General features: G+C 38.3%; 1 protein-coding gene across 2 annotated transcripts; it reads left to right on the forward strand.

Moving 5' to 3' along the window:
• The first annotated feature begins 282 nt into the window (after nt 1-282).
• Nucleotides 283-23538, forward strand: VPS39 (VPS39 subunit of HOPS complex). 2 transcript variants are annotated; one of them, XM_083837539.1, is made up of 26 exons: nt 283-526; nt 1954-2019; nt 3372-3436; nt 4243-4285; nt 4814-4864; nt 5279-5373; nt 6600-6698; nt 7304-7396; nt 8959-9142; nt 9652-9772; nt 10161-10281; nt 10785-10914; nt 12066-12208; nt 13062-13205; nt 13761-13902; nt 14209-14295; nt 15689-15762; nt 16358-16456; nt 16735-16852; nt 17333-17461; nt 17946-18048; nt 18963-19008; nt 19603-19752; nt 19906-20040; nt 20299-20390; nt 21318-23538. In XM_083837539.1, the coding sequence occupies exons 1-26, from the start codon at nt 454-456 to the stop codon at nt 21391-21393; spliced, it is 2679 nt and encodes an 892-aa protein (XP_083693665.1). In that variant the 5' UTR covers nt 283-453; the 3' UTR covers nt 21394-23538. The 2 variants fall into 2 exon arrangements, with proteins under 2 accessions (XP_083693665.1, XP_083693666.1); XM_083837540.1 differs by lacking the exon at nt 4814-4864 and having other exon boundaries at nt 284-526.
• Nucleotides 23539-23911: the final 373 nt, after the last annotated feature.

Consider the following 23911-nt stretch of genomic DNA (forward strand, 5'->3'; position numbering starts at 1 on the left):
GAGAGGAGAAATTTAGGACCTCCAGAAAGAGTTACTCACGGGAGGTACTTTGCTGTTCTCACCTGGTTTCTTCAGGCTATGCAGGTCAATTTTTGTCTTTACAGCCTCCCCCGCTTTAAGGTTATTACGAGAAGACCAAACAACCCCCATACCTTCAAGCCCCATTTCGGGTCGGCCCCAACTGCACACCGCTGCTGCGGCTCCCCTCAGCGGCTGCGCGTGCGGCTGCCACGGCGGGGCCGGGCCGGGGCGGGCCGCGGCGGGCGGGCGGAGCCCCGGCACGGAAGCGGCGGCGGCGGAGGCTGCCGGGAAGGGCGGGGAGCTGCGAGCCGCCGGCCGTGGCGGCGGCGGAGCCACCCCCGGGGCCGCCTCGGAGAAGGGGGAGCCCCGTACGGCCCCACCAGCCTCCGGTCGGCGGGCGCTGCGGCAGTCGGGCCCAGCCGAGCCGCCGCCATGCACGACGCCTTCGAGCATGTGCCGATCCTGGAGAAGCTGCCGCTGCAGATCGACTGCCTGGCGGCCTGGGGTGAGCCTCCCCCGGCTTCCCGGGCCGAAACCCCGCCAGCCCTCCTTCCTTGGGGCCGCTGGGGTCGCGGCGGTGGGGCGGCTGCCTCCGACAGGCTCGGGGTCCGGGGAGCGCGGCCGCTTCGACGCTGAAGAACAGCCGTAGTCTATATTCCGCCTGATTTTTATCTCGTTAAGGCGTTGAAAGCTTGATTTTAGAGCCCGTTTGTGTGCGTTAGTGTTCTGAAAATGTAGGGATTGTGGTGTGGGGCCTGTCGGGTGAGGTGTTTGTTAGTCAGGTGATGGCACCGACCGGTCTGCGCGCAGCGCTGAGGCTTCTCCAAGCGCTTGAGCAGTTTCCAGCAGATGTGCCACAGTGGGACAAAACTGGAAATAAAAACCCCCACGCTTTGCGGAATCGTCACCCCTTCATCTGTCTGAAGAACACTGTAACGTTAATAAAGCTCCCACGTTTGAGCATGAGTTGTTTGGAGTTATGTAGTAGAGGAGACGTGAAGATCATTTATTTTTGTGTTGAGGTTTTAAACTTTATCTCTTTGAAAGCACTTATTTTGCCAAAGTGAAAGGAACCAAAGCCCACGGGCCCGTGACAGCAAGGTTGCATAAAAAGGTTTAATTTTGGCTTTAAAACCTTTCCCTCAACCAATGGAAGGGAGGGCTTGCAGGAAACAAAACTTAATTAAAATACAAGTATCTTTGGTAGTGAGGAGATACTAGCTGTAGAAAGAAATACTTGTATGTACTTTTTTCCTATATGATCTTAAGCAAGGAGGAAAATTTTCAGTCAGATTTTGAGACCTGGTAAAGATATTATGCCTTTTGCATGCTGTAAATGCTGTAAATTCAAAGTCTGAAACTTTGCCAGAGTTTGTATCTAAATGAGTTCGGTTCTCTTTTGTAAATCTGAATGTGACTGTTGGTTGTCCAAGCAATTCAAATGCTTTTTAAGCAAAGCCACTACAGTTGCTTCAGGCATAGCTGACTATTTCAGAAAGTTGTTATAAAAAACCTAATTCTTGGAAAAAAAAAAAAAAGGCAGAAATCTTTGTTTGTCTTCCTGACAATTTTTCTCCGTTACGTAGCAGTGTTCCACTCTGGGACTATGTCTGAAGAATAGATTATTTCCTCTCATGACTGTACAAAAGATGCAATTGCTTTTATCTTCACAGTCATATGAATAAGCAGGATGTGATGTTTTGGCTGCAGCCTCTGTTTTACTGTTTGATTTTTGTCCATCATCTCCTGAGAATGTAAGCTGCTATCTATCTATCACCAGCACTAGCGAGATGGTGGGAGACTTGTGTGCAGTCACCACATGAAGTCCTCTTTGGCTTTTGAACCATGTTTCCAGGTGCTTTGATAAACGCTGCTTAGCCAAGAAAGTCTTTGCTGGTAATGATTAGACTCTTTCCTTTCTACTCTTTTTAGAGGAGTGGCTCCTTGTTGGTACCAAACAAGGGCATCTTCTTCTTTACAGGATCAAGAAAGACATGGGTAAGTTGATTTTAAGTATGTCACGAAAAATTTATTATTTTAATTTTATTTCATGCAATTCAGATGTTGCTGTAACGTTACCACAAATATGTTCAATTGCTGATTTTTCCTACCTAGAGTTGAAAGAATATTTGCATGGGATCTTTGATAGAAGTGTACATACCATTTATAAAGTGTTTGGGAAGGATAGCTGGTACTATTATCCTGTTGCCTGTGTTAAAGTATGCTTTATATAAGGTCTCTGGACCTTCTCTTTGCAGGAAGTTAGTATAGTTTCTCTGAATACAGTACTCATTGTGCATAAACATGCAGAGAAGTGGACAGTGTGCTAGTTGTCAGAAGTCTAATGCTTGTTATCTATTAATAAAAGACTGGATTAGTAAACGAATGAAAGAGCAGCTTTATTCAGTGGGCCCATCAGCATCATGGGATGGGAGAGAAGGAGCCCTCCTAACTATTTCTGTTGTATATTTACTCTTCTTTCTCTCTCTTAGACAGTTATAAGTGTTCATAGTCTGTTCTGGAGATGCCACAAAAAGCACTGTTCTATTTGAAATTTAATTAAAATTGATTTTCACTGGATGGATTTGTATTTTGCAATATCTGCTATTATTTAGAAACTCATGTTATTGAACACAGTAATGTAGTCTAGTGTGGGACAGCAGAGGAAGAAAACAAACATCTCTTTCGAAGTTCATCAGCTCTTGGAAAGATATTCATTTGTAGCTACTTGGATTCTTGAGACTGAGTTCAGATTGTTTTTTCGGAAACTTGTAGGCCATCTATTCCAATCAGAACGTGCTAGTCTTGAGTTGCTAGTGTCTTATCTCACGTGGTAAATTTCTCCCCCTTTTTTGCATCAGTGCCAGGAGAGGTTTTATCATCAGAAAGTGTCTGTAAGTCTTTATCCATAAAACTCCTTTTAAACCCTTGTGGTGTAATGTTTATTCCTTGTCTACTTTGCAGTGATGTGTTCCCTAGCATTTTAAGTTTCTGATACTTGATTGGCGTGGATAGATTCTTTATGGGTATCTTTGTATCTATGGGTTTCCAAAAAAAATAATAAAATAAATTTTGTAACCTAAAATCCCAGCAAGGCAAAAACATAACTGTTGATGAGGTTCTCAGACAAGCACAAGTAGCATAATTTAAATTTTCACCTGATTATGTAGAAGATCTTCTGATGCATTTAGCTGTTAAGTTAAAGATAGCCCAAATATTTAGAAGAGTTATTCTTCACGTGGCCAAGTTTACTTTCATAATTCTTTGTGATCTATTCAGTGTAAGATTTTATTCAGTCGTAAATTTAAGGGCAACTTCAGTTTACATACTATCTTAAATCTTTTTGGTAGGTTGCAATAGATTTGAAGTGACACTAGAGAAATCCAACAAGAACTTCTCAAAAAAGATTCAGCAGGTAGGAAATAACATTTTCTTGGAAAAGTTTTCCAGTGTTTTCAGCCAAGAAATAAAATCTCAAATGTATGACTTGAATCTGTGCTAAGCTTAAAAAAAAAAATCCTGAAGATGTAGATTCTTCTAGGGGCAGCACAGCCTGGTGTTTTTGCCCACTGTCTTCCCATAATAGCGATATGCTTGGTTTGTTTGTTAGAACAGAAATGTTAGGATGTAGGGGTTTATTTCTGGCCTTTATGGAAATGCTGTTGTTTGCAGTAAATCTTCATCTACTCTGACTGAGAATATTTATAAAATTTATGTTAATATACCAACAGACTGCAATACTTAATTTGACTCTTGAATGAAATGTGGCAATGTGAATATAATTCCTGTTACCTGGAATTTAGAACTGAAGTATCTGATTATCTACTGCCAGTCTTACCTCTATTTGATTTTTTTTTTTTTTGGAAGAACTTGGCTCATTGACTACATTGATACTTAGGAGAGGATTTATATCAAAAAAGATTATGCAGTCTCTTGCAGCAATGCTTGTGCATGTGTTCGGAGGTACACCTGTACTAGTAATGTACCATGTACTACAACGTTTTCTATTAGCTTAGGTTGCAAGCTCTATGTGCTACTTGACAAATTGCGTGTAAGTGAAAGGGGCTGCAGTAATCTAGGAGGAAGGTTGTGCATAGATAGCTGCCTTGCTGTTTTAATTATTTTGAGAGCACACAAGATGTATTTTCTTGATCTATAATCAGGCTTCTTTCAGAGGTATAGTCTATGAATGGAACCACTAATTAGAATTTTTTCTTTCAGATTCATGTTGTTTCTCAGTTTAAAATTCTGGTCAGTCTGTTAGGTAAGTAAAGAAAAGGTTGTAATATTTAGTGAGCTCTTGCTGTTGCAACATGTGGCCAACAATTGCACTCCTTCCGCACGTGCATAGTGCTCGAGTTGTTGGAAAGTCATTGTCTGGTATTCAGGCTTTTTCACCTTGCAGAGGAAGCATTATGCAGCTTAGAATGAGAAGCAGCTTTGCTTGTTGCAAGCCAACTTGGAGAACAAAGTATTAACAACAAGTTTTGTGATTAAAAATGGAAAAAAAATATATATTAAATTGTGTGTGTGTATATATATATATAAAATTGTATGTATTGGCATATATATACACGTAGATATGATAGGTGCTAAAACTTGTGTTGTCCAAACTTGTTTCTGTATGAAAATTACCTGAGATGTATTGCACCAAATTCAGTTTATTATATAGTGATCTTTTACTCTCCTTTGGAAGATCTAAATTTGCTTGTCTTTGGCTTCTGTTTAGCCTTATGATCTTCCTATGTCTTTTTTTGCTTATGTTGCTACTCCCTTCTTTATGGTCTCCAAGTCCCGGCTCTTCCGACTCCAGCATGCGTAGATTTCTGCTGCCTGCGTCCTCGTGCGTACAAAAACTTGACCACAGCATCCTCCATTTGCAACTACTCACTTCCTACTAATTTCAGGAGCCAGTTCAAAATGGTCTTTGTTCATACAATCTCCCATCATGAACTTGCTCTAGTCTGGTCTGTTTGCTGTCTCCCACTCTCGCTTCCTCTGCTTGCTTAGCACCTGTTCTCAGTTCCTTCGTGTAATTTTAGCAGACTTGGTGTTAGTCTTCTCTTCTGCATGTCTTTCTGTGCCTCAGCACTTTTCAGTTTTTGGGAAAATGTTCCTTTTTCTTTCTTGGAGCTCTTAATTTCTCTCACAAGTTCTTCTTTTTATGTAAACATAAACTGTGATAATTTGTTTGAATAAGCAATGAGCTCAATGTGTGTTAAATATTGAAAAATAATAGGAATTTTGTTTAAAACAGAAAATAACATTTATGTCCACGACCTGTTGACATTTCAACAAATCACTACAGTTTCCAAGGCAAAAGGTGCGTCTCTCTTCACTTGTGATCTTCAGGTAAGAGGATGAACACAGCGGCACAGATGTCCTTACCATTTTGTAATAAGTGTACCTTTTTATGTTGCTGTATAGATTTCGTTCATTAGTTTTGTGTAACTTACAAGCTCCTTGGTGCTTCTTAAAATAAATATGTAACAGATGTTGAAGCTTTCCTTAAGGCAATGATTGGAGGCCCCATAATCTTCCTCCTGTGTTCTGTTATGTATATTCCTATGTCTGTTGTGCTTGTAGCCTTGAACCTCCTAATAGAAAACTTGAAGTCATTTTCATCCTGTGGTAAGTTTGAAGGTGCCCTTTTTTTGAAAGGTCCTCTTGAATGTAAAAACCATTCCCATCCCTTAAATTGTTGGTGAACTAGGTCACAATGGTTCCCTACAGCAAGGATCTCCATCACTATATTTATTGCATTTTTGTTTGTTAAGCTGCATTGGCCCAAGGACTCCCAGGGCAGTTATGGTAGATTCAGGCCATAAAATGGTTTGATGAGGTACAGCTATTTTCTGTTAATGTGTTATTGTTAATTGAGTGACTTAATTTTATCTAACTGACTTTCTCAGCCTACTTGTATTATTCAGAAATCTTGTTTATAATCAGAAGATGTGGGTTAGTGCTCTTCATCAGTACTTTTATCTCTTTGCACCATGGGAAGCTTAGTATTAAGTATTTTATAGTAAGTACTTAGAGCTTCCTAGGTGTGATGTCTTTTGAGGCACATTTAAATCTGGTCATTCCGAAGTGCCTTACTGTTTGTGTGTGTATAGGCACTTAACTTTGCTATTGTTTCTTGTCAGGAAACTTCCATCAGGGTGGAATATAAAAGATAGCCATTAATGTTTTTATCAGTGTAACACATTCTTTGCATTGTTCCATTTCCTCCCCTTTGCTATACTGCACAGAGTTCAAGCTGTTTATCCTGGTCTTCAGGGCTGGGCTGATAGCTCTCGATGTATCTTCTGTTTGCATGTGCCTGTCTTCCATGCTCTTTTTATTTTTTTATTCTTGTATTTCCTTGGTGTCACAATTCTTGCCATCTAAACAAAGTTCATTCTCAGATACCCTGCTTGCCTTCTCTCTGTGTTTCCAAGTTTAGGGAATCCCTTTCTGGTGTGGATGAACAAAGCCACTTGTCAGCTGACAGCCTTGCTGCCACTGAGGATTCATTGGGGTTTATGTTATCTTCTTTGCCTTCTAGTATTAATGAGTTTAGGTCTGTATTTTCACAGCATTCAGATACAGGGGAAGAGGTGCTGAGAATGTGTGTGGCAGTGAGGAAGAAGTTACAACTTTATTTTTGGAAGGACAGAGAGTTCCATGAACTACAGGTGAGTTGGACTGTTTCTATAGTCTAGCATGCCTCAGCCGGGACTCTACTACTTTTTGTGGAATCCCTATTAGAGGCACTACTGACTTCTAGAGCATTGAGTCCTGTTGGCTTTGCAGTGATTTATCAAAACAGCAGCATGTAGAAGTACAAATACAGGATTTAAATCACAGTTGATGGCATTAATGCAGTTTCATGAAGTAAGTCAAAGGCTGTGTTCTATAGTGTGCTTGTAAGTTAGTGAAATGCATTAGCAAGCAGCCTTTATAAATATATACCTGTCAATACCACTATGGAAGTGGGTCCTAAGTCAGAAGGTAGTTGCTGACAAGCGCAGAGAACTGCACTTCTGAATACCACAGTGATAATTCTTTAAATATTTCTACTGCTTATTCAGCTATGCTGCTTTTGTAGCATTTACACAGCTGACTTGCAGCATGCTTTTTTTCTGTGTGAATTTGGCCTGTTAGTTGAATACTGTTATTCCTTGGCCAGCAGAAGTCTGGTGTATGTGTGCTGGGGAACACAATGTCAACAACAGTACTGTCTGTTACACTCTGTCACTTGATTTTCTCTTGTAACTACCATTTTGACTTTTTTCCCCAGGGGGACTTCAGTGTACCTGATGTGCCCAAGTCTATGGCCTGGTGTGAAAACTCAATCTGCGTAGGTTTCAAGAGGGACTATTATCTGATACGGGTAAGAACGGATTTTAGAATATGATATTTAAGGAGACTTGAATAGCAGTAGGCACTATGTAAGATGCTCCTACACTCAAGAATTTAGCTGGTAGATTATATGAAAAACAGTGTTTGGTGTTCCTGTTTTATGTGGTTTTGGAAAGGTAAATCTAAATATGTCCTCTTTAAACTGAGGTTTTGTCAGGAATTGATAGTTGCTTTATCACTGTTGGATGTAGTGTTTGAAGCTCTTGCAGAAAAAAGACATCAGAAAAGATGTTTTGGTTGGGCAGCAGTCTTTGTAAACATTTTATCTAGTGTTTTAAGAAAGGACTTAACTCTAAAATGACTGAAAGACAAATAATTTCTTGTCTGGGACAAAGAGCAACTTACCTTTTTTTTTGATTCTCTTGCTGAACTGTGGCAGCTTCTGTTTGAATGTCTCTAAATTTACTGTTGTTAATTTAGTGTTATAGTCTCCACTTATGCTTCATATGATAGCTATAGTCGATTCACTTTTTTGCCTTTAAAATTGGCTTCTGCTTGTATTATAGGAAAATGAGATGAGGATGAGGTGTACCATATGTACAGTGGCAACTCTGTTTTTTAGTTGATGGGAAAACGGTGCGGTAATTTTACAGTCATTTAAAGCTGATACTGCTGTTGGAAGTGGTGCATTTCTGTATCCCTCTTGTAGATTTTGATTCCTGCTGTTTTAGTGGTACAAATGTTTGTGCAGCTGCTCAAGGAACCAGAGTAGAGAATTGCTGTCCAAGTGTCTACTTCAGGTTGGATCTGTTACTTGTCCAGCCCATCACTGAATAGCTTCATTTCACCAAATATGCATTAAAAATAGTCACGCTTTTATGGAATTGTTTTCTGCTGGCTAGCTGGTGATTTTTATAAGAGTGCTTGACTTGTAATGCAAGAGAAGCAACAGGAACATGTAGCTGGAGTTGAGGGAGTAAGATTCTCCATTTTGGCAGCAGTGAGTTGTTAGACCAACTCATGAAACATCTCTGATTTTTTGTTTGTTTCTTTTGGTTTTATGTGTGTGGTGGTGTGGTTGAGTTCAATTCCCTGGACAGTGTGTGGCCACAAGAATGAGAAACTAGGGCAGGGAAAAAGGCTGGGGAGTTTGCTTTACTTTTAGTTTGTTTCTTATGTGGCAATGTTTACTCATGCTAGAAATCAAACAATGTTAAAGTTTTGGCCCAAATTAAATCTTGCAGTTACTCCAAGAGGTGTTTGGACCTCTTAGTGATGTTTAGTGATGCTAGACATTTTATCTGCCTTTATAATCTCTGTGCTCAGCTGCTGCCATAGTAATAGGGATATGTCACCTCAGACACAAGAGCAGTAATTCTTTATTTCTAAATGATGTACAAGCAAGAGAAGTGTTGATATGCAGAAAATACTGTTGCTAGCATTTAAAATCACAATTGTCCTGTTAGTGTTTAATCTGGGTTCTGAATGTTTCTACTAGGTATGGATTTTTTTTTACTTTCAGATACTTGCTTTTCTGCATGTTTGAAATAGTTATTTTTAACAATGTATTTTCTGTTTTCTTTATTATCCTAGGTGGATGGAAAAGGATCCATCAAAGAACTGTTTCCAACAGGGAAGCAGTTGGAACCACTGGTTGCCCCTGTAGCAGATGGAAAAGTTGCAGTCGGCCAAGATGATCTAACTGTTGTGCTCAATGAAGAAGGGATCTGTACCCAGAAATGTGCCTTGAATTGGACAGATATTCCTATAGCCATGGGTGAGAATTAACAGTAAATTTTTTTATTTGTCCCTTTACTGCTTTGGAAGCGATTAAAATTGTTGCATTCCTGGTGTTTAGAAACTGGCTGGGTTTGGAGTGTGACAGCATGTTTCTAAAGTATTTCAAATTGTACTTTCCAGCTGTGGAGAGTTCGATTTCTTTATTTTTGTTTCTTCCCCTTCTTTACTTCTAGTCTGCTTGCCTGATTCCTTCTTGAAAAACAGGCATTATTGCCTATTCCTGTACAGGGACAAGATTTGAAATGGAAGGCAGTGTGTTAAAGCATTGTAGTTTTTGTGGGTACCTGAGTGCCACAGGAATTCTGTATCTTGAAAGATGAACAAAAAGCCTTGTTAGCAACTTGCTGTCAGCCTTGGGCATTGACTTCTGTTGTTAATAAGTAAAAAAGGCATGCATTTCAAGAAGAGGAAAAAAAAAAAAAAGGAAGCCTTGCTTTGTTTCAAGAGAGAACAATTAACTTACATTTTCACCTGTTTTGCAAATAGAGCACCAGCCTCCCTACATTATTGCTGTTCTGCCAAGGTATGTGGAGATCCGCACATTTGAACCCCGACTGCTGGTACAGAGTATTGAGTTACAGAGACCACGCTTCATCACCTCTGGAGGGTACTAAGTAGAGCATGATTGCTTTTGTTGAGCTGTCTGTATGTGTGGTAGCATGCTGAAAAACTGGGATAGGAGCTCTTCTGACTCCCCTGGCTTGAGTAGCAGCATTGAAGCAGTCTGTTGTTGTTTATGCACAGAAAGATGGGTGCTGTACTTCAAGGAGCTTATGGTAGAGTTGGGCATCTTTGTGAATATCTGATTACTGCTCTATATTCATATATGCTCTGTATGAATATCTGATATTTCTGCTCCGTTCTGCTCTGCAATATTGCTTAAGTTGCCTTTGTATCTGATTGATACGTGCATGTATTAACCAGGATTGTTTGTATGAGTGTTGCTCCTTTCTCAGTGCTGGAACTTGGTAACTGACCTTTTGACTTCTTTGCAGGACAAATATTATATACGTGGCAAGTAATCACTTTGTTTGGCGACTCATCCCAGTGTCCATAGCCACACAGATCCAGCAACTTCTTCAGGATAAACAATTTGAATTGGCTTTGCAGTTGGCAGTAAGTACTCAAAATTCTTTGGTTTTGAAGTGAAATGACTGCAAATTATTGTAATAGTTATCTGTGTTACTCCTGAAACAGTAAATTCTTAGAGATGCCGAAGTGGTATGTTTAATTACATTGCTCTTACGGCTGTAGGTTTTTCTGGTTTCCAAAAACTTCTCTAGAGATACACTAAAATGAATTAATTGCCTTTTGTATTGCTAACTGGAAAAAAATTTGAAAAGGCAAATGAATGGTGACAGACTTGCTATGATATAGCAAGTATTTAGATAACCAGAAATAGCTTTCAAACCTTTCAGGTTATCTCAAAGACACAATAAATGTAGCACATGAGAATCAGTATCAGAGGTGTTCACTTGGGAAGATTATCCTTCTCTGAATAAGGCAGGCTTCTAGATTTCATAATCTCTCCAAAAGATAATACTTCTGTTATTTATCTAGAGCTTTTCTTATCGTTTGTGATGGCCCAAAGTTTTTAATGTTTATCAATTTGTGTGTAGGAAATGAAAGATGATTCAGATAGTGAGAAGCGACAACAAATACACCACATCAAGAACCTCTTTGCCTTCAACCTCTTCTGTCAGAAGCGCTTTGATGAATCCATGCAAGTTTTTGCCAAACTTGGTACAGGTAAATGCTTGGGTTGGCCTTAAGATTGCTTTGGTTAGGAGAGATGAAATGAAGCTCGAAGATCATTGTATGTTTCGGTTCTGTTTTAAAATAGTATCATCTTGTGCAAACCAGTCTCATTTTGAATGGAAAGTAGCCTACACAGCTGTTTTGCCTCTTATACTGGTTATAGTATTTGACTTAAAGTAACTGAAGTTAATTAACGTAAAACATGAAGTTGCCCTTTGTGCAGGGTGTAGTTGTTTGGTAACCTTTTCTGCAATGTATATGGTATGTACAGACCCTTAAAGCTTAGGGTTTCAACAGCTGTCAAAAGTCATCTTGTATTTTGGAAAGGAAAATTAGGAACTTCTGTACATCTGCTACACCTTGTTCTCTGACCATGATGAGGACCCTCAGCCCTGTTTCCTGTTTAATGGACTAAGCTACCAAAGCCAGGAAACTTTTCTGTTATTTTGGAAGTCAAAATAGTCTCTGCTATTCCTCTGGTTTGTACTAATTGCAAGACCACCTGAAAATTGGACTGTACCATAGAATAGTGCTTAAGACTGATATTCTTTGTTGACAGCACATCCCTTGTGCATTTAAATCTAGAACTTTTACATTCCTTGGTGATGTTTAACATCATACTTAGTTTTGAAAACTACAGTGGAAGAGAAGGACTTAGAACTTGAAATACTTAGAGCATAAATTAGAGGACAGTAATTCTGAATTTGTTTAAACTCCATGAAAATGGATGCTCATTAGTGCAGACAGTGCTATTCAGTTCATGTTTCGAAAGCCCAGTAAATCTTTTCTTAAAACATTGCTTGTTCCTAGAAATCCTGTCCTACTGTCAGAGTTGTTAGTGCTGGGATTCTGCAAGAAGAGCAGTAAAAGGATTATAATGGATTGTCTTCAGTGTGTGCCAAGAGCGCAGGTTGAAACTGGTTCTGTTTGGACTTAAAAACAGTCTTTCTCTTGCTGCTTTTGCCTTTTTAGCTTATTTTTTATAATAAGCACGTTGTATTACCTGAAACCTTGTGGACTGCAAGTTGACAACAAACAACTCTGTTGGAAAGCTAACTGTACTCAAAGGCCAAGTTATGTTTAAGAGTTGGCAAAAATAGTATGTTATGAATGATTACTAATACTAGTTATTTTTTGCTTAGATCCCACTCATGTGATGGGTCTGTATCCTGACCTCCTGCCCACAGATTACAGGAAACAGCTACAGTATCCCAACCCCCTGCCAGGGCTCTCTGGGGCAGAGTTGGAGAAGGCACATTTAGCTCTGATAGACTACCTAACTCAAGTGAGTGCTCGTATATCTGTTCTTAGAGCAGGGTTATTCAGGTGTAGTGTATTTGCTTGGGTAGCTTTGTGCAGGAAGCAGTTTGCCTACTCCAGCTCTGTCAGGCTAGCCTTAATAGGCTGTCTTCATGGCTGGAAATTCTATGGCAGCAGGCCCTGAAAAAGCGGTGAAATTGGAAGATGTGAGACATTACACAGATATGTGAGAGACATGTGACTTTTGTGAGGTCTGGGTAAAACTTACTCATGGACTAGATCCAAATGTGAGTCTAGTATTTTATTTTCAGTAGCCTTTCAAAAAGGACTTGGGCTCTTCATCTTTTTTCTTTTTTTTATGATTATTTTATGGAGGGCACTCTGTCCAGGAGATGGGTCAAAAGCATGAATTAAAAAGTGGAATAGGAGGTAGTGGGTACTATAGCTCCCTGTCATTTTCTTGCAACTGGACTCTGAACTGTTCTGTTGCCATTCTTACGAGACAAAGGAAGCTTGTGTTTTAAGGGGCATATTTTTTGCATATAGTGATTCAAATTGTAGATTGTCCTCCAAATGTTTTAAATGTCTACTGATTTCTCTAAAATGTCTCTGTTCAGGTTAACTGTTTCCTTCTGATGATTTTCTCGAGACTTCAGACGTCTTACAAAAGTATAAATTTTCAAAACAAATGTACACACCTAAATGATGTGGGAAACGTGTTGAATAGTTAGAAATTATAAAAATTCTTTAGGAACCGATTGATAAAATAAGTTATTAAATTGATATAATTTATTTTTACTTGGTGGGATATGTTTGTTGGGGTGGAATGGAGAAATTCATTGCCTTTCCATGTTAAAATTTCATTTTACGTCCTCCAGAAAAGAAGTCAACTGGTAAAGAAGCTAAATGATTCTGACCATCAATCCAGTACTTCGCCCCTTATGGAAGGAACACCAACAATCAAATCCAAAAAGAAGCTGCTACAAATCATTGATACCACACTATTGAAGTGTTACCTCCATGTGAGTTTTTGACTGGCTTAAAGGTCATCCCTATAAAATGCATTGGTATTTTAGAAGGAAAATTTGAGGAGGAGGATAAGGAGGTATTTTCAAAATTCTCCCACAGCCATCTCACTTTGGTCTAAAAATGGTCTGGGAGTCTTTAGTCTTAGCTAGTTTCCTCATTGGTCAGGAGGCAGTTTCGTGAAACAAAGCAGCTGTGTCTGTTTTGGGTGGCTGCCTCTGTCGAAAGAACATCGCCTTGTCAACGTGTTTTGAAGTTTTGAGAAATGCTTATTGTGTTGTATTTATTGTTAAATGCAGAAGGGTGTCATCTTTGTGAACAATGTTTTCCAAAGTAGACTTGTGTTCTAGAAAGGGAATAGCTCCGATGTATTGGTTTTTCTGCTATTCTAACAAATTACGGAATAGAAATTTTTAAGGAAGATGAGACTTGACGTAAGAAGTTAAGCAGTCACTTCTTGTGCTATTTCTCTGTTTCAATTCACTTTGTGTACTATGAGCTTAGGAGGAGCACGTTAGAAGTATGTTTGAATGCTCCCTTTTTGCTTGCAGACAAATGTAGCACTTGTGGCACCATTGCTACGTCTGGAGAACAATCACTGCCATATTGAGGAGAGTGAGCATGTACTAAAGAAGGCACACAAATACAGTGAGCTGATAATACTGTATGAGAAGAAAGGTCTGCATGAGAAAGGTAGGTACGATGTTGGGTTGGGGAGAGGAGAGAAGGGATAGGAGCATGTACTCCTAGTCCTGAGTCTTTATTGCCAGCCCACTGAAGATAATTTTCCTGAAGAGAACTTGTTTCTGGGTCTGTCCTGTGATGAAATCTGTCTTACTGAATCTGATGAAATTCCTTACCTGTCTGACCTGCATGTTTACAACAAAGCTTTTTTGCTCTCAGGTAGCCTAATGTGAAACATATATGTTTTTTGTTTTGGTTCAATTTGGAATGATACTCATGGTTGCAAAGGAATTAATCTCTTCGTTTTTCTGAAAGCATTACAGGTACTGGTGGATCAGTCAAAGAAAGCCAACTCACCTTTGAAGGGTCATGAGAGGACAGTGCAATATCTGCAGCATTTGGGTAAATGATGGAGAGCGTTGTTTCTGTGAAGATGTTAACTATTCATGGGCTTTGGTTATTTTACTGTTAAGCAACTTGATAGGTACTATCAAGCTAACGGACACCCCTGTCATCTAGTCTGTTTTCTTACATAATGCAAACTTTAAAGATTAATTTCAGGTGTGTCCTGTTTAAACTTAAGTATCTTAATGGAAAACATTCCTTATTTCTCATTTAAAAAGAAAAATAACAAAAATTCATTGGTAGAGAATATGCCACAGTATTTTGTCTTTTATTCCAGTGTTGATCTGCTGTCACTGACTAAGTCTGACTTCTGGATTAGGCTTTTCAGCTGAGTCTTATTGCTAGCTGCTGTTTTTTTTTTCTTAGATGAAGAATTCTTTATGAAGTTTTTGTTTGCTGTACATAGAGAAATCTAGGTCATAACCTAACAGTTTGAGTTGCTGTTCACAGCGTCATACAAACAATTTGCTTGGTTGACTATTTATTGTGAACTTCCAAGGCCGTTTTTGGTTTTGCTGATGATGAGAATAGTCCTCTCCCATCCAATGATACCATTTATTTCTGATGTATCACAGTACTAGTAAAGCAGACACAACCATCCAGAGTGGTTTATGAGGGGTTTATTTCCTAGTCTTAAATTATTGGTAAAATCTGATTAATATATATTTTTATTATTATTACTTTCAAGAGCTCTTGCTGGCTCTCGTTAGCAACATGTTTTTTCAAAGGTAAACATTATTTACCTTGACACTGAGACCTTTCCTATTTATGCCATGTCTCTTACATTACACTTCTTTTTCACTGGTGTAATTTGCTAACGCCACTCATCTCTTAGAGAATGAGATGCGTATGTGACATTCAGATAGCCTTACAAAACAAACTTCTGGTTTTTTTTTTTTTAAAGGATTGTCATTTGGATAAATTCATCTTGATGGACCTATGTCAGCTGTTCATTTACTACTTATTATGAAATATTTGACCCTTTGCTATAAAGACATTAGACTGAAAGTCTGGAAACTGTCTGAAGGAAATTACACAAATTAAAAGTATAGTGTTTTTCTCCCCTAATAAAAACAAATGGCTGATGTTCGTAAGGGAAAATGTTTGGGAAGAGATTCAGACAACAGAGCTAGGTTTTGGTCTGACTTGTATAAATTCTGTGGTGTTTAGAATTTGACAGTGTCATTACTTGTTCCTGTTTGAAATCATGTTTGCGAAGTAATGAAATTGCCTTTAACCTGGAATGTGATTTCCTTGATTATAGAGGAGAAAACAAAAAAGGGTTTTTCTGTAAATGAAGATTTGCTAGCTCTGAAAGCATCTGCTTGTGTTGTGAGTAGGTAGATCTTCAGGAGTCTAACACTGAGCACTGCTAATTCTTGTGTTCCAGGCACAGAGAACTTGCATTTAGTATTTTCTTACTCTGTCTGGGTGCTAAGAGATTTTCCTGAAGATGGACTGAAGGTAAGTTTGGCTTAAACAGGTACCTTGTCATTGAGATTCTTAGTACAGTGTATGATTTAAGAATCCATGTGTTAACGTTAAATCCAGCTTAGTGTATAAATGGTATTGTCTGTGTTCAGTATTGTGGTAAGCTTATCAGTAGATAGAGCAGGACAGCTTTTCAGTTTTTCTTCTGTTTCTTCCATTCTTCGAATACCTTACGTTGTAATAAGCGGCTAAGAACCCTTACATTTGATACAACATTTAATGTTTTTTAAATATCACGATTTTTGTAAAAGAGCCTAAATTAATATTTAAATGTCAAATGTTAATTTGCTTTTCTAACTTTTCTTTGACTTCCTGTATTTAGGAGGTGCTGGGTGCTGTAAAAGATAAGTGCTAGCTAGGGCAGAAGTGGGGATGTTTGTTAACCATTTCAGATATGACACAGCTTCTAGGTGCCTAAATAAGCTGCTCAGTTTTTTTTTTTTTGAATACTTCTGCTTACTGTTTAGGCCTATGTGGTGATATGCTGGGCTTCAGTGTCTCAGATAAAATACACTGTAACGTTTAAGAAAAAAAAAATATATTCTGTGAATAAATTTTTATTTTACAGATATTTACAGAAGACCTCCCTGAAGTGGAAGCTTTGCCACGAGATAAAGTGCTCAGTTTCTTGATAGAAAACTTTAAAAGTTTGGCTATTCCTTATCTGGTAAGAACTCAGTTAGTTTTAGTGCATTACGTTCAGTATGCATTACATGTAAGTCTTTAGTTCTCAAGGTGTTGGAGCATGATGCTGTCTTGGAGAACTCTAGCTTTGCCATAAGTTGTACAGAGAAAAATAACTAAGAGCAAGCAGAATATGACTTCAAATATGAACTCTTAAAGTTGAGCTTGGTAAAGGCAAGCTTGGAATGAATTGTTGCTTGCTTTTAATAAATTACTTTCCAGAGAAAGTATCTTTAGCCGAACCTAAACATGTATTTACAGGAACACATCATTCATGTCTGGGAAGAAATTGGTGCAGACTTTCACAACTGTCTGATCCAGCTGTACTGTGAGAAAGTGCAGGGCTTAATGAAAGAATATCTCAACTCTTTACCTGCAGGTATGTTTAGCCTTTTCTGGTGGGAAGACCAGGGGATGGGACGGTGCGGGAAAGCCTTCACAGTGTATTGCTCTAAGCCTGCACTATTAATATCCAGGGGAAGATACGCTAAATGCTATGAAGGAACTGGAACAACGGAAGTTGTGGGTTTATAAGGGAGTCTGGTTTCTTGCCTCCCTAGAAATCTTAAGGAACCTAGTTACACTTTGTTCATGATTAGGAGAAATGTCAGCTACTGCTTGCTTTATTCTGCATGTTAAGGGCAGGGGGAGGGCATTGAATAATCATGTATTGTCTAATCAGCCACTGGTTAACATGTTTTAGGGAGCTGAATTAGTTTCTCAGGTGTACTTGATTCTTATTCCATATAATAGGTTCATCAGAATGTAGGTCCTCATAATTTTGTTTCTATCTTCTTTTGTGTACTAGTGTAGTGCAATAGTTGTAGTACATTAGCTGATATTTCTTTATTTCATACAGATAAAACTCCAGTGCCTGCTGGGGAGGAAGGAGGAGACTTGGGGGATTACCGGAAAAAACTTCTTCTTTTTTTGGAGAAGTCTAGCTGTTACGAACCTAGTCGACTAATTAGTGACTTTCCCTTTGATGGTGAGTTCAATTTCCATAGACTAACTAAATCATTTTTCCTGTATTTTACAGCAGAACTTCCTTAGTTGTTATAGAATTATGGTAACTGGAAACAGAAGATGGCTAGGTCTGTTGTAAACCACTGGTGTGTATATTTGCTGTGGTTTTGCTGGCGGAATTGGGTTTCTGGTCTCTGCAGATTTCCTTTAAGTGACGGCCTAAGACTTTGTGGCATCTCCTATCACTTACATATTTAGCCTGAATTTTAGGTGACCTTGAGTAGCTCAACAGATCGGAAGTTTATTGTATCCTACGATTACTTAAGCATTCATGAAATGTTACTGCTTCTAGTGTATAGTATACTTAGTCTCAGTGTAACTTGAGTCTATGCTTAGACTACACCTTATGCTTCCTTCTGTTAATCTGGTCAGTAATGGAAGTAATGGACCTTTTGCTGTCATTTTTCTGTGTAGCTGTTGACTAGACTTTCATGCTATCTCACTAGGTCTTCTAGAAGAACGTGCTCTGCTCTTGGGTCGTATGGGGAAGCACGAGCAAGCTCTGTTTATTTATGTTCATATTTTGAAGGACACCAACATGGCTGAAGAGTAAGGATTTCCTTTTTTTTTTTAAGGGTTAGTTTGCTCACTGTGCTACAAATAGGTTGTATAGCGAAATGTTGTTGTATGTGGAGTGAGTGTTGTAAGCCTTCAGGATCTTCTGTGTTTCCATGTTTTCCTGAGTTTCATGCTCTTCAGGTATCTGTTGATTACAAATAATGACATCATCCCCTTGAGGATTACCTTTCTGTCACTGTACTTTTAGTCTAGAGCAATATGACTGTCATTAATGAGTTGTTTGTTTCCGCCTTGTCAGATGCATCTTTCCACTGGTCTTTAGTTTGTGAACTTGTGTATGTCGCTTTGCTTCCCTTCTCTTGTGATTGAGATTGACTATCCCAGATGCAAAGTTAAGTACCTTCAGTTTGACACAGCCCTCCAGTAAAGGTGCATCTTTTTGCTGGATCCCTTGTGCCAGGGAACCTTCTAAGTGAATCTAAAGTACTTAACTGAAAATAAAACTAGCCAGCACTGACAGATGTGTTTGAAAAGCAGGGGCTGTTCAGCATAGCTTCTTTTAAAGTTAGTTTCATGAAATGGTTGTTACAGGACATTCAGCTGTGGTATGTAGTGGTACACTAATGGACACCTTTTCCTTGTGATTCAGATGCAATCACATTGTCTGTCCCCCCTCCTATTTTTTTGAATGTCATTAAATTTAGTTTCTGTATGAAAGCTTTGTAAGTTGATTGGAAGTGTGAAACTTGCACAAAACCTCTCTTTTCTCAGCATTGTCACATAAGGCAGTGTTGCATGACCTGATCCAATTGATCAGAATTGGATGTATGGTCATCTCATGTGGATGGCCTCAGCAATCAAGCATTTAAATGTTAATTTCTCTGGAATGATCCTCTGGGTTCCAAAACTGTCCCTACATTTTATGTAATTCTTCTCTATTCTAGCTACTGCCATAAACATTACGACAGAAACAAAGACGGCAACAAAGATGTAAGTAGCTTTATCTTTACAGTATTCCCTTTTCTGTGAGGATGTGTTAGGCTGTTCATGCCATGTTAGGGAGTTTAAAGTTTTTGCTCTGTATAGACTTCGGAGTTTTTTTAGGTGGACAGGAAACTATGTATAAGCTTTTGGAAGTTAGGATTTACTAGCTTTCACTGATTTTTATTTTCTGTTGTGAATGTTACCATATCATTTGAATTGAGCATATATTCTGTAGAAAATTTCTTTTGGAATTCAGAGGAAAACCTACTGTGTTCCTATCCCAGTTACATTTACACATGAGTTAAAAATCAATGACACGGCTTTCTAAAGATACGTGTGTTATGTAAGATAAATGAGAGAGATGTGTTTAAAAAAATACTACTTTAATAGAAAAACGTGAGCATAGAATGTAAGTCTTAAAAGGCTTTGAACATCTTTGGTTTTTTTTTTGTAGTTTTAGATAAAACCTGTTTAAATGACCATTTTAGAGTTTTGAATGGAGTAGGTACAACTTCACGAGTACTGTCTCTGGGTTCTACTAGTATTGTCAGTTGTGGATGAGTGCAATGGTTTCACAAGCTTTCCTTTTGTGTGAAACAGGTCTATCTATCCCTTCTCCGGATGTATCTCTCCCCGCCTAGTGTTCATTGCTTAGGGCCAATCAAGATGGAAGTGCTGGAGCCTCAAGCCAATCTGCAGGCTGCTCTGCAGGTATTGGAGCTGCATCACAGCAAACTGGATACCACCAAGGTAACAAAGACTCAGTGTCTGTACTGTTGTTAGAAGATACTGGAGTAGGAATGTGAACAGACTAACACTGTCAAAGCTAAGTGTGTCAGGTTCTGTTCTATTTTGTTCTCTATTCCTTTAAAATTTTTCCTAACTAAGGTTATTTTGCTTTAGGCAATAAACCTTCTACCTGCAAATACACAGATTAGTGAGATTCGAATTTTCCTAGAGAAAGTCCTCGAAGAAAATGCCCAAAAGAAGAGATTCAATCAAGTACTCAAGAATCTTCTCCATGCTGAATTTCTGAGGGTAAGTACCCACCATCCGTTATTTATTGGAATGGTGTTTCAAAACTCAGTATTTAAACTAACTATTCCTTATATGGGGTGTGAGTCCTGTAGATGGTGCTGTAGCTCTACAGAACTGCTTCTTGTATACCGTACAACTTGCTAATAAAGATATAGCCACTGAAAATCAAATGTTATGACGGTTTTCAGTTTCACCAGGCTAGAAAGGAACTGCAGCATGGCATTGCTTTTTGATAAAGTTTTTTTTATCATCCTGTAGGTCCAGGAGGAGCGAATTTTGCATCAGCAAGTGAAGTGCATAATTACAGAGGAGAAGGTGTGCACTGTATGTAAAAAGAAGATAGGCAACAGGTAAGAGAGTATGTACCTTAGAGTTTGGGAAACAGAATTGAATACGAATCTGTATACTTAAAGTAAGAATGTTGCAAAACTCAATGTGCATTATATATAGAGAGAACAGCAGTATGAGGGAGAAATTTGATGAATGTTCAAATTAAGAAAATATATCACTCGATGGCTGGGAAAACATCAAAGTTCAGTCAGTGAAGTTTATTGCAAGAGTTTTAATCCTGCTTTCAATAAAGCAGAATAAAATGCCTTGAGAAATTCTTAAGACATCTCACTTTGCAATTCTAGAGGGCAAAAAGTCACTTGTCATACTGAATTTGGAATGTTCTGTAAGAACTCTGCCTACTACCTGCTTTTTAGCTAGAATTGAGGATGATGTAAAGAATCTCAAATGAAGATGTATGTGGAATCTCTCTTTTTATGGCTTTGTGGTTCCCTAGCTGATTTACTTCTGGTAGTCTAGTAATGATCTTAGGATATGTAAAAGTAGAACTAATTCACTTAATGCTTGTATGCCAATAACTATTCTTCTGCTATACCCTATTCTGTAATTATGGGTTGGTATGGAAGATAAATTTTATTTGCATTTTTTTCTTTTTTGGGTTTGAAACTCCATTGGAATGCCACGCGATCGGTTTATTCATTCTTGTTGATTTGAACCATTCTGATATATCAGTAGCATTCACAATGATAGGGAATGATCCTTTTTCCAAAACATATTAATGAATGTAGGTCTGAATATACTTACTGTTCTGCATATTCAAGTTTGTCACTAGTGTGTAGCTTGTAGTATCAGAATTTAAATTTGCATGTGCAGTATTGGTTTGTCTAGAATTTTTCTAATGCTGTAAATTTCAGTAAGGCTTTGAAGGGCATGTTTGGGAAAACTGTTCGTATTTACATTGATTTTTGTGTTCTGTTTCTTTACAGTGCATTTGCGCGATACCCTAATGCAATAGTTGTGCATTATTTCTGCTCCAAAGAAGTCAACACATTGGACACCTGACCTTGTCATGGTCAATAATACCAACACTCATGAAATTCAGAAGTGACGGCTTAAGAAGTTGATACTTCTGAGATTTTTGAGGCTTGTTTCTAGGTTCTCTTACACTGGGTAGAAGTAATTTGTATCTATGGACTGACTGTACCTATCTGGCTGTATTGATTTACTAGAAATTGACTTTAACCATGTCATTATAGTGCTGGCAACTACATTGGACCTCTCAGATGAAGAATAGAAACTGATCAGCAGTGAGCTTTGTAATGCACTCCAACCTTGTGAGTTATCAGACAGTTGTAGGGTGTTCACAAGTCAAGCTTTACTATAAAGCTTACCTCCTTAGAGTAACAACATTGTGATTTGGTCTTGTATGTAAATAGTTCTTCAAAAAAAATAAAAATCTTTTGAAGTCTTTGCAGCTGTATCAGCATTGCATGGAGATCACCAGGTGTTTAGCATAGAGAAGGCTTCTGTGCCTATTTCTCAACCTAGACAATAATTTTATTTTTCATCCCAGTAATGGGAATACTTAAATGCTGGCCAAAGGAATGTTTTTATTGATATTCAGTGTTATCACCTGACCTTCTGACAAACAGAATTTCCACAATGGGTTGTCAGGCAAGTAGTAGATACCACTGGTGAGCTGCTTTTTTTTTTTTTTTGAAAACAAACAAACAAACACAAACTTTAGTTTGAGAGCTGTAAATTTAATTAACTTCTGTGCTGTTTGCACTGCACTGCATGGTCACTTGTAGCATCTCTGGAAGTTTAGAGAGTGTTCTGAGTTCACATCTGCACTCATACCAAAAAGCGAAGAACACCCTGTAAAACAACTTTTCAAGGGATTGAACTACAGTTATTGCTTGAGCTTCTAGACTACATTTGCGATTTGTGTATATAAAGTTCTTCAGTCCCTGGCTCACTTGCCAGCACTGAAGTAAAATCTAGACTATTTCAATATCTCTGTTTTAAATGCTTTAGAACAGTTGTGTTCTGTGCAGGCTGGTACTGTTCTGAAGTTACATTTGGGCCAGAAGTCTTAACTACAAAAACTGGATTGTACCATACTCGTTGTAGGCTGTAATATTTTTGTCTAACTTCTTTTTCCGAAATCTTTAATCTCTAGCAAGTTGGTACTAGGGATATTAAAATGTTTCGTGCAGAAATAATCTGAGCATCATTACTGAAAAGGCAGCAGTAGCAAGTAACCCAACTGAGTTGATCTTTGACTCTAAACATTCTGGTCTAGCAATACTTATAAATATGTAATGATTAAATAATATGGCGCATGACATATAACTGTCAGATACCACCTCTTAATGATCAAGTAATAAAGCCTGTCTGCCTAAGGTGTAACTGGATCTCAGCTAATTTCATAGGTTTAGTTAAGCCATTGTTACATGGGTGTGTTTTTAGGAACAAATCTGCTGTAGGCTGGCAAGAGTCCTAATTGACTTTCATTTATCACTGTTAATAATTTCCCTTGATAACTGTTCTTCTATTTTTCCATGTGTTTGTATTTATTGTTTATATGCTGTGCATTCCTTTGGATTTCTTGGTCCAGTGTTTTGCTACTTTTGTATTTGGAGATCTTGGGCAGTATTGCTACTGATGTCTTTCTGTAGAAGCTGAGAAGAGGGGATGGGTGGTGTTGGTGTTTTTAACCTTGTATTTCTTCTATTTGAAGAAGAGAGCCTAAAAATACTTATATTCAATTTGCACATTCTGTATAGATCTTTATATACTAGTTCAGGTACAGAGGGAGGATGTTTTGGGAGAGTTGTGTTTACAGATCATTGAGAACGACAGAAGGGTATTTATCAAGGCCCTGTATTCTTTGTATACAGATACAACAATATTGCTCTGATTTTTACCCATCTTAGGTTTAGTGCTGTTAGTATGATTTTTATTTACGTTAGTTATCTGCTACCAGGAGAGCTGTATTCACATATGAGGAACTCCATTGTGCTCTTACTTTCACGGTTAAGGTTCTGCCTCTGTTCACCTCTCTTGCATACCTTTTACAGAGATGTGGTTTGTGCCGTAATATTTTGGTTGGTTCTTGCAATGTGGTTTGGTTTTACTGAACCATACAGCAGGTTTGTCTAAAGCAATGGATTGTAATAAATGTTGTGAACCAGTGTGTTTCAGTCATTGTGAGGTTAAGTTTTCTGGGCTGCTCTAGATTATTTTTTGTATGTTAGTCCTCGCTTTCTCCTGGAAGTCAGGCTCAATGGAGGGGCTCCCAGTATCACTCCTGCTTTAATAATGTGTAATCCAAATGAGATGGTGTCATATGACAGCTATTACCACTTCACAACTTTGGTTTTTAGATCGACAAGTTCATAAATTGCTTGTGAATGTTCTCAAAATCCTACTAAAAACACTTCTGTATTCTTTGAATAATGTTTTTGAAAGTCTTATACCATTAAACACATACTTACTAGAGAATACTAAAATTATTGACATGTTTTTTTGAGTGGTGTTATGCTGTTTCAGGGGGAAGGTGATTGAACTCTGTGTG

Source organism: Anser anser (assembly GCF_964211835.1).
Source record: "Anser anser genome assembly, chromosome: 5".
In the NCBI taxonomy this organism is placed as follows: domain Eukaryota; kingdom Metazoa; phylum Chordata; class Aves; order Anseriformes; family Anatidae; genus Anser; species Anser anser.

Bases quoted from the DNA above. Each gene is read 5' to 3' on its own strand.
- VPS39 (XM_083837539.1), top strand. From the start codon at position 454: ATGCACGACGCCTTCGAGCATGTGCCGATCCTGGAGAAGCTGCCGCTG. The intron at 13,206-13,760 runs GTGAGTTTTTGA...TTTTGCTTGCAG, and splicing joins TATTGAAGTGTTACCTCCAT to ACAAATGTAGCACTTGTGGC. The intron at 16,457-16,734 runs GTAAGAACTCAG...ATGTATTTACAG, and splicing joins GTTTGGCTATTCCTTATCTG to GAACACATCATTCATGTCTG.